The sequence below is a fragment of the Glandiceps talaboti genome, chromosome 23 (genome assembly GCF_964340395.1).
Source record: "Glandiceps talaboti chromosome 23, keGlaTala1.1, whole genome shotgun sequence".
NCBI classification, from domain to species: domain Eukaryota; kingdom Metazoa; phylum Hemichordata; class Enteropneusta; family Spengelidae; genus Glandiceps; species Glandiceps talaboti.
The window spans coordinates 11,246,440-11,258,939 of record NC_135571.1 but is presented as its reverse complement, the minus strand read 5'-3'; the positions used below and the strand labels follow the sequence as shown (position 1 = coordinate 11,258,939).

The following is a 12,500-nucleotide window of genomic DNA, read 5'->3' as shown; positions in this document are numbered from 1 at the left end:
GTATGTCTCTCTCTGTCTCTCTCTGTCTCTCTCTGTCTCTCTGTCTCTCTAAATCGCTCTCTAAATCTAAATCTCTTATCTCTAAATCTCTCTCAGAGGTGACGCATTGAAAATATTATTTTCAATGGTTCAATCACTTGGCTTAACTTCCTTGAAGAGGATTGGAAATGGCAACGTCAACGTAAAACGCAACAGAAACCTGTGTTACATTAGCAACGACATCTTTGATGGTATAATTCAACATCCAGACTCAGTTGTTACAGTGGAATACAATCGAGACCAGGATCGTTGCAGTGAGTGAATTTGAGTATGTATGTATGTATGTATGTATGTATGTATGTATGTATGTATGTATGTATGTATGTATGTATGTATGTATGTATGTATGTGTGTGTATGTATGTATGTATGTATGTATGTATGTATGTATGTATGTATGTATGTGTGTGTGTGTATGTGTGTGTATGCGTGCGTGCGTGTATGTATGTATGTATGTATGCATGCATGCATGCATGTATGCATGTATGTATGTATGTATGTATGTATGTATGTATGTATGTATGTATGTATGTATGTGTGTATGTATTTATGCGCGCGTGCGTGCGTAGATGGATACCTACAAACTCACATGTTGTGGATATATATTTATTTTATACAGGAAATGAAGGCTCTGTTTGTAACAATGAATGCACAACGAGTGGTTGCTGGGGACCCGGATCAAACGAATGTCTTCAGTGTCGTAACTATCATTTCGATGGTTTCTGTGTAAATAATTGTACATCCAACACTACAAGAAGGTATGGATTACGCTCTCTGGCAACACTATTAAAGTATATTTTCTCAGCATCATTTATGTTTCCCAAATCAACATTTTGTAATAAAACGAAACTCTAAAAGCAACACTTTATCATAGTGGACACTTTGTCAAACGTATCATTATGAAACAACAAATCTGATTGGCTGGCATCAAAATAATTATAGCTACGTCACTACTTACAGGATGGCGTTTGTAATTTTCGTTTAATCAAAGTGAGGCAAAAGTTGCAATAAAATGAATGTGATGAAATATCACTTTTTGTTTTTTTATGCATTTCCATCAGATAGCAATACTTTCCGTGTACCATTTGGACTCGTCCGTCTTGAATAAATATCCATCATATAATATTGAGCAAAAATCCTTATCACCTAAGACACCTTGCAAATTATATTTACAAAATATTTAGACTGAAGAAAACGTTTCCACTTTATAGAATATGTCTTGATTTAAACGATTTCTTGCCAGGAACATAAAACAATCTTTATTTTTTTAATACATATATTATGGTCCGATGGCCTCAAAATACAAAACAAAATTATCATTCTTCTTTAGCTGTTGAAACATATTTTACTTTCCCTTTATACGTTGCCAGTCATATCAAAACAAATCACTTGATGTTATATCGTCATTATCTGCCAGATGTGTTAATTTAACTGATTTACCCATAATTCACTACTTCTTTCTAGTGTTCTTGTGACGTCATCCAAGGAGTGCGAATATTGTCATAACGAATGTCTACAAGACTGTTCAGGGTTGGTAAGTATTGTATGTTTTTGAATATATTTGAATCAATTGGGAACTTGCAATCCAGACTGAGCATGCTCAGACGCAAAGGACTATAGGATTATCTGTGGCTATGAGCTACCGATAAAATAAATCTCCCACACTGTTCAGGGTGACTATGAATTGATTATTTATGGTTAAAAACAATGTAACATTATTGTTTACAATACTATTTGATTAGTATTTATTATCACGTTTCCCATGATGCAACATTCAACATGGCGGGTTTTCAAGTTCCCTATTAGATATAATTAGATAAGATAAGATTTATTCGGCACAGGGATACAAATATTGGTAGACTTAAACCTGTACTAGCCGTAACTGGAGTGTTCTTATTTCACTCGGACAATAAGCAATAGTTTCCCTGGACATTGTTGAATTTTAATAACCAGAATTGCCGACCTACAGTCTGAGAGTAGGCCAATGTAAGTTTTAATAAGACTCTGATCTAGTATGTAGAATTATTACATTAAATTATGTTATGTAAACATTATGATTCATATAAGCCAAAGGTTACAACCATATGTATATTTACACAAGGGCATGGGATGTGTGTGTGTGTGTGTGTGTGTGTGTGTGTGTCTGTGTGTGTGTGTGTGTGTGGGGGGGGGGGTGTTAAAGCTACATACCACCCGTTTCGTGTTACCGTGCACTGGTTTTGATTGCTACAACGACTAAGATTCCAATCAGGAACTGCATATGCTACTGTAACATTTTGAGACAGCAAGATTGAATGAATACAGTTTCTTGCTACATTTTGTCTAAATGAAATGAACTTATGTGCCACCATGCCTACAGACATCATACATATGTCATTACATTGGTGCCCGCGTGTCTGTGTCTAGTTCCAGTGTGTTTAGATGACGTATTTCATTCAGACAAAATGATGCAATTTCTTTTTGGTTTCTGCGCGGTTGTATCAAACAGAGCTACAGAACGGTAGCATGAAACGGGCAGTAACAGTGTTTAGAAAGTTCAATTAACGATCTCTCTTCTCATTATTTAGGGCCCGAATGAATGTGAGCAATGTAAAAACGTACAAGATGGCCAGTACTGCATGGACAGGTGTCCAGCATCCAAGTTCCCGGATGCAAATAATATATGTCAACAATGCCACAAGAATTGTGATAAACCTGATGATGGATACTGGTAGCAAATGTTATATTTTTTTTCATATTATTTTGAACAAAACGTTCTACTGTAAATGATAGACGGAAGTATGCAAATATGTGGACGTTTATTGATTGGTTATTGTCGCAAAGTTTGTTGCAAATGTTGTTGTTGCTGTTGTTGTTGTTGTTGTTGTTGTTGTTATTGTTGTTGTTGTTGTTGGTGGTGGTGGTGGTGGTGGTGGTGATGATTGCGGTGGTGGTGGTGGTGGTGGTGGTGGTGGTGAAAATGATGATTGTGATGGTGATGATGATGGTGATTGTGGTGGTGGTGGTGGTGGTGATGATGGTGATGATGATGGTGGTGGTGGTGGTGGTGGTGGTGGTAATGATGATGGTAGTGGTGGTGGTGGTGATGATGTTGATGATGTTGGTGGTGGTGATTGTGGTGGTGGTGGTGGTGGTGGTGGTGGTGGTGGTGGTGGTGGTGATGGATGATAACGACGATGACGTTTCTATATGTATGTTAATGTACATCAACACACAATGTCTTTAAATCGAAGGATATCATTTCTGTTAATGTTTGCACCTTATTAAATGATATCCAATTATTTTCATTGTTGCTCGAATTTCCAAATTTTATTGACACCCTCCCCCCCCCCCCAGTACCTTAAATGGCAATATACTAGAAGGGTAATAATGATAATTATTTTCCAGATGATATGTTTTTCATTGACCATATATTTTACCAGGTGCTCTGGGACTGGTAACTTCATTGGTAAAGGAGGTTGTCGTGTTTGTGATCCCGTTGAATTAGATGTGGATGATGAAATGGTACTACTAACATAATATTTTAATATTAGGCTTAATTTCTTGATTGCACGTGTGTTTATATGAATGTGTATACATATCTAAGTGTGTGGATCCACGTGCGAATCCACGTGTGTTATGCTAAATTGTATTTATGGTACATAACCTCTGGAAATGTACGCTCTGATACATCTCTAGATGTACATCGCCAATCCGAAATGCGACGGGGATGCATTACTGAGACGTACTGGTACATATATACAGTGTGTGATCCGAGGCCCTATGTATTTTTTTGCCTGACATTTATTACATACGGTTGATTGCGAAGATAACGAACAAGTAATGCATATAACATGTATTTATCAAAGCGCCACGACAGTTGTTGCTATAACAACTAATATATATATATATATATATATATATATGCGTGCCTTCGTATACATACTGAACAGATAAACTTGTTCTCCGACGGCCATATACAATAGTTCACCTTGGTTTATCGAATATTTTTCCCCAGTCCCTCTATCACTCTGATAAAACATACAAGAATTTAATATTCTCAATAAAACTTTTCCAGCAAAAATATTGATTAGTAATTCTTATTACTTAACATGTTCAGGAGGAAAGCGTTCGAGAAGATTTTGTTTCACAACCGTCGTCACCTGTCCATTAACTATGGCTAAACCACAGCAAAAATTTGGTCCAAAATAAATTGAGCCTCGCATCAGGCACTGTTGGATACGTGTGTTCGTGGTATGCTAATCAAACAATACTAATCACAGTGTGTCGTTCACTCAGTAGAGTCGTAGTGGTCTGAGGTAGAGTAAATGGTCTTTACTGAAGGCTTAGTCTAGTTCCTGATGGATCGTATTCCGTACTACATTAACTTCACACTTATACCGTCTAGTCAAGCCAGTGATGCAAGGCGTTAATTGTGGTCGACCCAATAATGCGCATGTCAGTAGTAATCTAAAACAAATTCACTGTCGTCATCGCTCATTAATATTCATTTGATACAGCTGTTTTGACTATGTCCAATGCCCAACCAGGACTCAATATCCAGTCTGTTTAAACTAAAACCATGTGAAGAAAAATGACGATGATGACGACGACGTCATCATATTTATATTAACACTGTAGGTGGGAGCACAGAAATTTTGTGTGTGAGTCACGGTCTTGACTAGACAGTATAAGAGTGAAGTTAACGTAGTACAGAATACGGTCTGTCAGGAACTAGACTTCTGAAGGCTTTGTACTTGTTGAATTGATGAGATTCGAATTAATGTTTGATTATGAATATCATATATTGTAAAAAATTTAATATCTTTGCCAGGTGGCATGCCTTCCACCAGGATCCCAATGTCCTGAAGGTTTCTTGGAAAAGTTTACTGAGTTCACTACTGAGGATGGGTTAATTAACATAACAGTAAGTTGGTCTTTCTTAGAAACATTGTAAATGTCATTATTACTCATGTAGTAATCCCTGATAGTCAATTAGAGTAAATATATTGTTCCATGTAGTTTATAGATGTTATATTCCTAAACACCCAAGCTAGGTTGCAAACCTGATAATATTAGTTACAGGCTTGGCATTGTCTATGATAAACATATCTTTGGGAAACGCGACTGTAACTCCATATTACCAAATATATAAACATTGTAATTACAAGAATAAATGTTGTTTGTATTGTATAATGTGTAGGTATGCCAACCCTGTCCAGATGGATACTACCCAGAGACAAAAGACACCTGTGCCCTTTGCCATGACGAATGTGCTAAAGGTTGCCATGGAAAAGATGCGTGGCAATGTAATGAATGTGAACATTATAGATTGCAACAAGACAATGACACTGTAAGTTCTACATGATATCTTATTTGGGTATGAATGATCTGAATATTAGACGTATTGGAATATTCGTCTTTGTTAATCGTGTATTATCAAGGAATTCGTTTTTTCAATCAATGTTCTCATAGTGCTGAAGTCATGATGTGCTCTTTGACCTCATTATACCAATAAGGTATTCTGCTATGTAAAGCTATACTAGTTATCAGTTTGTGTACACACACACACACACACACACACACACACACACACACACACACACACACACACATACACACAATTGTTTACAATTATCACCAAGAATTCGTCTCTTGTTTGTGTTTACACATTTCAGATTATTTGTGTCAAGGAATGCCCATCAGAGAAGCCTTTCATCATGGAAGGAAGCATATGTGTAATTGAATGTGCCACTAGTATGCATTCAGATAGTGACAAACACTGTCAGGCTAGTGGTGCTGAAAGCCATGATATATTTAGGTAAGTTAGGGAGCCTTCTTGTCATTCGTATGTGTAAAGGCTACTAGTACTACCCTGTAGTGCTTGTCTAGGCACAACGTTAAATACTCATACATCATTATATTAAGTATAGTGGCAACGAGTTCCATTTTCTGATTGTGAATTGCAAGGGCTAAATTTGGAGTGACTATTTATTCACTTGACATTAAGGGATGACGTCATTAACCAAGCACGTGGGGTTTCACAATTAATCACCCGACTTGCTGGCTCGCCAGGTCAGGTTTGTAAAAAACAACAATCATCAATTTTTGACCAAATATAATTCCAACACTGAAGAGTCATATTGTGATGTTAATATGGGAAATAACTGACCCCTTCTTGTTTTTTAAACAGGTTAACATGTTGGAGAATTTTTCTGTACGGTACTTGCTTCCTGTTTATAATTTGGAAGATGGTATGAACCTTGCACAAGGAAATTAGGTATCCTTCTTTTCTTCTGTCTTCCTTGGTGTTTCTCAGCATGCGCTCCTGTTTCCATTTTATTTGTGTTATTCCATTATGTCTTGAATATTAGTTTTGGCAGCCACTTTTAGCAAATAGTGACATCAAATTGAATAGTTCATATTTTTGTTACGGTATAACATACATTCAGTATTGGCCAATCTCGAAAAAGGATTTTCAGACACAAAGGCCCACGGGATTATCTGTAGTTGGTAACTAAATCTTGGGTTTTGGAAAGACAGCCCTTTTACATGACCCCAGTTGACCAAGACTAGGGATAATTTGCATTAGCTGCAACTAGGTACAATAACTTACTCGTTATACCGTATACTGTGAACAGTTTTGCAAAACTTGTGGGTAAACGTATTTTCTAGATCTGTAGCTGTATACGTAATAAAACAAATCACAAGTGAATTTTGGGTCCGCACCCAAAAAACAACGCCCTCAACGGCTATCACGATTTCAATATAATTGCACTAGCTGCAACTAGAACGTTTTAATAAAAATGTTTTGTTCAAGGTACAATAGCTTACTTGTTATACCGTACTCTGTGAACATTTGCATCACTTGTGGGTAAACGAAATTAAAAGTGGGTCCGCACCCAAAAATCAACGCCCTCAACGGTTATCACGATTTCAACCTGTTTCTGTACTGCGTATAGATAATATCGACCCCCTGATTAACATATACAATGACTCATTAGTTATTCATCTTCCACTCCCTACATTGAACATTAAAAACAGATTTTTTCAAACAGCAGAAATCAACTGGCAAACCAAATGATTACTTATATAGTTTTTAGTAATTGTCGAGTCAAAAAGTATATTAGTCCTTTCTCAAGTTATCTGTTGGTAGTGATGAACCCCTATTTTCTCTCCCAATACTTCATGATCAAAATAACTGACCAGCCATCACCATGTGCTCCTTTCTGTCGACAATAACTACTGAATTCTCCGTTTATCCAGATTCTCATATCCCTCAATTTGTTCGTATTTTTACTGTCCGTGATTCTCGTTTCAGGTAAACTGTGTGAGCAGACACATATTTTGCAGTAATCTAGGCAAGAAGCAACAACGAATACCCAATGAAGCTGGCACAAATTCTTATCACTTTCATCACAAATATTAAAATATTAAAATATGCACTTTCAACAATATATCCTCCATTTGACTGGTTCACTTTGTTATCAATTTATAAAATAAATCTTAGATAAAAACAGAATTTATTGTCATGTAATTGATACAGATTCTTTCGATGCCTTTTGAGATCAAATTGTCTATTGTTCATCCTGGCATAGACTGGCACAGACGTTAGTCTATTTATCTGTGATGTTTCCTTATTGGTTTGCCAATAACAGAATTGAAATCTCCCGTGACTGCGAAATCTCGCGTGAATGCATAACCATTCTGTCATCGGAGTGACTGAATGAGTGAATCATTGTGCCAGTCTAAATACTGACAGTATAATACACTACAATGTGACAATATTTTGAATATTTGGTGCGGGTAATGAGCGGCTACGAAACACGTGGTTTGGTCGGGTTTCCCGAGGCAAGTTCCGGGGGCATTTACTCCATCTTTCCTAGCCAAGTGTACATGATGCATGGGGGAAGATGAGGAAGAGATGATGTTGCATGTTCCTTGTTAGTTCACGTGGATGACAGGTAAATGTTTCTTTAATACAAACACGCATGCATTAGTAGATGCATGTTCGTACGTACGTACAAACAAACAAACAGATAAATACATACCTACCTACCTACCTACCTACCTACATACATACCTACCTACCTACCTACCTACCTACCTACCTACCTACATACATACATACATACATACATACATACATACATACATACATACATGCATGCATGCATGCATGCATACGTGCGTACATACATACATACATACATACATACATACATACATACATACATACATACATACATACATGCATACATACATACATACATACATACATACATACATACATACATACAGACAGACAGACAGACAGACACCCCCACCCCCACACACACATTAAATGATAACAACTGATACAGATATTGTCCCTTGCATTTATACCTTTACTACTATAGTTTATTGTTATTCCATCACCAGTGATACCTGGGTTGGGTTAAATACATTGCAAATGACTGAGAATAGTGTAAATGTTACTTCAGTAAATTCTAAGAGATCCACGTGCATCCCATGAAAATGAGTCTTCAAAGATCCTTCCTCGGTAATCAGCCAGTTTGCAGCATGTGTAGACAATGTCAGCTGAGATATTTTATGATCCAAAGGTCAAAGGTTACATCTTATATTTTACTATAACTCAGATACTAAGATCTAAAGGTCAAAGGTCAAAGGTGATTAAGTACGTATTGCCGGATTAAGTACATTTGAATCAAGCCGCCGAAGTGTTCGCGTTTACAAGTACTCGTATTCCGGGCAGCTGTAAACAAAGAAAATACATTGTTGTGATGATGTAGTTACCTGTAAATTGCATAGTAACTTGATATACAAAACAACAATCTGAAAGTTGTGTATTCTGTGTACCTTTTTCATAGTATCCTCGTTCCCATTCAAATATATACAACACTGTGCTCACTGTGACTTTATTCTGTGTACCTTTTTAATATCATCCTCGTTCCCAATGAAACATATACAACATTGCGTCCACTGTGACTTTATTCTGTGTACCTTTTTGATAGCACCCTCGTTCCCATTGACACATATACAACACTGTGACTATTCTGTTTAGTGTATCCCAACCCCAAATTTGAATAAAAAATTGTAGAATATGGTAATTAAAGTTGCACTAACAGCAACTGGAACGTTTCTTGCATTAGCTAATGTTTTGTCAGGTACAACAATTTACGCGTAATATTGTTCACCATGAACAGATTTGGATCACCTGTGGGTAAACGTCATTTTTGTAGATATATACACTATAAATCATATACATGTGATATCGAATACCCTGAACAGTATTGAACCAGAGACTGAAGTATTAATTACTTTGTTGTATTATCCTCGGCAGTATTTTTATATGTATGTTTTTACTATATTTTATTGCCAAATAAATTCAATTCAATTCAATTCAAACCACCTGTGGGTAAACACATTTGTTTAGCAGTCATTTTTTGAGAGGTGGGGGGGGGGCACACCCAAAAATCAGCAACCCCAACGAAGCACGAATTTAACTTATTACTATACTACTAATAGATTAAAAAGGCACTTCTAATTAATAAGACATTGACTGATTATTGTTATATTAAAGTGGCCATATGGATGAGAATTTGGTATTTATTTTGGATTTTTATTTGATAAAACAGCTTCACCATGTTTTTCTACTTGAAAAAATAATGCGTAAGAACATATACCAAGTCCATGTTCATAACTTAATGCATTGCAAAATGATGCAAAAAGCGTAAAAAGTTTGTTATTGTACGTACAATAACAAACATTTTACACATTGTTTAATGTTTTGCCGTTTATTGAGATGTGAACATGGACTTGGTATATGTTATTTCGCATTATTTTTTCAAGTAGAAAAACATAGTGAAGCTGTTTTATCAAACAAAAATCCAAAATAAATACTCATCCATATGGCCACTTTAACAAAGAAGATATTGTTGGTGTCGAAACAAAATAAATAATACCCAAGTAACAGCTAGTGCAGATTCGAGTTTTCGTGGAAACGAACGAAATACTCATAGATTTTGTCACTTTAATGACATCCACGTCATGTAGGGAACCCAATTTACCCAAATTAATTAGTGTGTCCATTTAAAGTAGGAACTCTGTATTTGTATTTTGATATGGATGTTCATTAGACATCCAATGAATGTCGGATGTCACACTGTGGTCATATGATATGAATGATAAATCGATATTCATTTTGGATTTTTTATTCATAAAACAACTTTCACCATGTATTCCTACTTGAAAAGACAAACAATGTGAAACAACATATACAAAGTCCATGTTTGTGTCTCAATAAATGCAAAAAGCTAGAAAGTGTCTGAACAGTTTGTTATTGTACATATAATACCAAACATACTACAATTTTTTTTAATTTTGGCAATTTATTGAGTACATGTCAACTAGAGGTCTATTTTATCTATAGGTAGTATAGCAATAAGTTGAAATCGTGATTCACTGTGGCGCTGAATTTTAGGGTGCGGACCCGAAAACCAATTTGATTGGATATATTGCACCATACTGCGTGTACTGCCACATACACTTGTTTAACCACGGGTCATTCAATACTGTGCATGGTGTACGATATTGCGTCAGGTCTAACAAAATAGTTTCAAAAAAAGTTCCTTTTGTAGCTAGTTACTGCCTTCAAACGTTGGGTTATAAAACCCTATCCTTATGGATAGGGCGTAATTTGAAGTTCTTTTAAAACAAATTAGAATAATAAACAGCTAGGACTTACGTTAATTTGTCAACCTTCCAGCTTTCGCCAAAGTCCATAATCTCTTTTGTGATGCTACCATCTGGTTTGGTGAAGTCGTTTTCTGGGTTACCATCAGCATCACCAAGGAGTCCACAAACATGTCCGTAGTATCTAGGATCAGCTAGATCAGTAAACACCATGTGGTCGCCAGCAATCCAAGTGACAGTTAACTTGATATCGTGTAATTTTACTATTATCTTATCTACCTCTGTTGTGATGTTCATTTTGGTAGCTTTCGATGCCATGAATTCACCATTGCCCTGCCAAGTAAGACAAGGTGAAGGTCATTCCAAATACTCACATTCACTAGTATTATTTTGCTAGACTACATGTCCTTTAAACGCATTCTGGTTTTAAGACTTTAAAAAAGCGTTTGCAAACACCAAATGACTTTTTTCAGTCAGTTCCCGTCGGATTCACTTCGAGAATTTTCGGGTATTTCCGTTCCCATCTAGACGACGACATTTTCACAAAGACAGGTATACAGACATACGGACGGGCACACACACACACACACACACACACACACACACACACATACATACATACATACATACATACATACATACATACATACATACATCCATGCATGCATGCATGCATGCATACATACATACATACATACATACATACATACATACATACATAAATACATACATACATACATACATACATACATACATACATACATACATACATACATACTTACATACATACATGCATGCATACATACATACATACATACATACATACATACATACATACATGCATACATGCATACATGCATACATGCATACATACATACATACATACATACATACATACAACACACCAGATCTATAACTTACCAACGACTTTCTGACAAAGTAAGTGTTGTCTTTGTTCAGAATAACGCTTTCGTCGTCCACACTCACAATAACGGTAACTGGTCTGGTTTTGAGCTCAATACCATCGTAGGGTCTTGGTTCGAAGAGAGTTGAAATGTCAAATTTATGCAAATCACTGTTACAGACTTTGACAAGAGTATACCAGCAGAGTCCTTGGAAATTGTATCGATGGCCATCAAATGTAGTCATGTGAGGGTCACGCCTTGCGCTTCCTTCAAGACAAAAAACAATTCTCGGAAATTAATTCATTCATTTATCTGTGGTTATCGCCACGAACCTCCCACAATGGTCGGGCGACTTTGAATTGATCATTTGTGGTTTTTCCTTCATTTTAGATTCATTAATAGCTTTACATTCTGCGTTGACTATGCACAGAATTATTTTAAATGCATATAGCGAAAATGTCAGTTTAACTACAAAACAGAACTAGACTAATTTATAATAATATTATCGAAAACTAAATGATACAATCAATGGTTAATTTTACTGCACACACATACATACTTACATACATACATACATACATACATACATACATACATACATACATACATACATACATACATACATACATACATACGCAAGCACGCACGCACGCACGCACGCACATACATACATACATACATACATACATACATACATACATACATACATACGCAAGCACGCACGCACGCACGCACGCACAGACATACATGCATGCATACATACATACATACATACATACATACATACATACATACATACATACATACATACATACATACATACATACATACATACACACATACATACATACATCATATCTACGTACCTTCTTGTGGTGCTGCT

General features: G+C 36.2%; 2 protein-coding genes across 2 annotated transcripts in view; one reads left to right on the top strand and one right to left on the bottom strand.

Annotated features, from left to right (window-relative positions):
- The window catches only part of LOC144453015 (epidermal growth factor receptor-like), a 12,350-nt gene extending 4,864 nt beyond the window's left edge, over positions 1–7,486 (top strand). Inside the window, exons 4-13 of the mRNA XM_078144278.1 lie at positions 97–293; positions 658–796; positions 1,503–1,572; positions 2,606–2,748; positions 3,461–3,542; positions 4,852–4,944; positions 5,221–5,370; positions 5,696–5,838; positions 6,211–6,297; positions 7,339–7,486. Of these exons, the coding sequence (XP_078000404.1) occupies positions 97–293; positions 658–796; positions 1,503–1,572; positions 2,606–2,748; positions 3,461–3,542; positions 4,852–4,944; positions 5,221–5,370; positions 5,696–5,838; positions 6,211–6,277 (1,084 nt within the window). The 3' untranslated portion in view covers positions 6,278–6,297; positions 7,339–7,486. The remainder of the gene's footprint in view (positions 1–96; positions 294–657; positions 797–1,502; positions 1,573–2,605; positions 2,749–3,460; positions 3,543–4,851; positions 4,945–5,220; positions 5,371–5,695; positions 5,839–6,210; positions 6,298–7,338) is intronic.
- Positions 7,487–8,389: 903 nt separating this feature from the next.
- The window catches only part of LOC144452869 (BMP-binding endothelial regulator protein-like), a 4,668-nt gene continuing 557 nt past the window's right edge, over positions 8,390–12,500 (bottom strand). Inside the window, exons 2-5 of the mRNA XM_078144062.1 lie at positions 12,484–12,498; positions 11,634–11,884; positions 10,765–11,045; positions 8,390–8,772 (exon numbers count right to left, since the gene is read on the bottom strand). Of these exons, the coding sequence (XP_078000188.1) occupies positions 8,748–8,772; positions 10,765–11,045; positions 11,634–11,861 (534 nt within the window). The 5' untranslated portion in view covers positions 11,862–11,884; positions 12,484–12,498 and the 3' untranslated portion in view covers positions 8,390–8,747. The remainder of the gene's footprint in view (positions 8,773–10,764; positions 11,046–11,633; positions 11,885–12,483; positions 12,499–12,500) is intronic.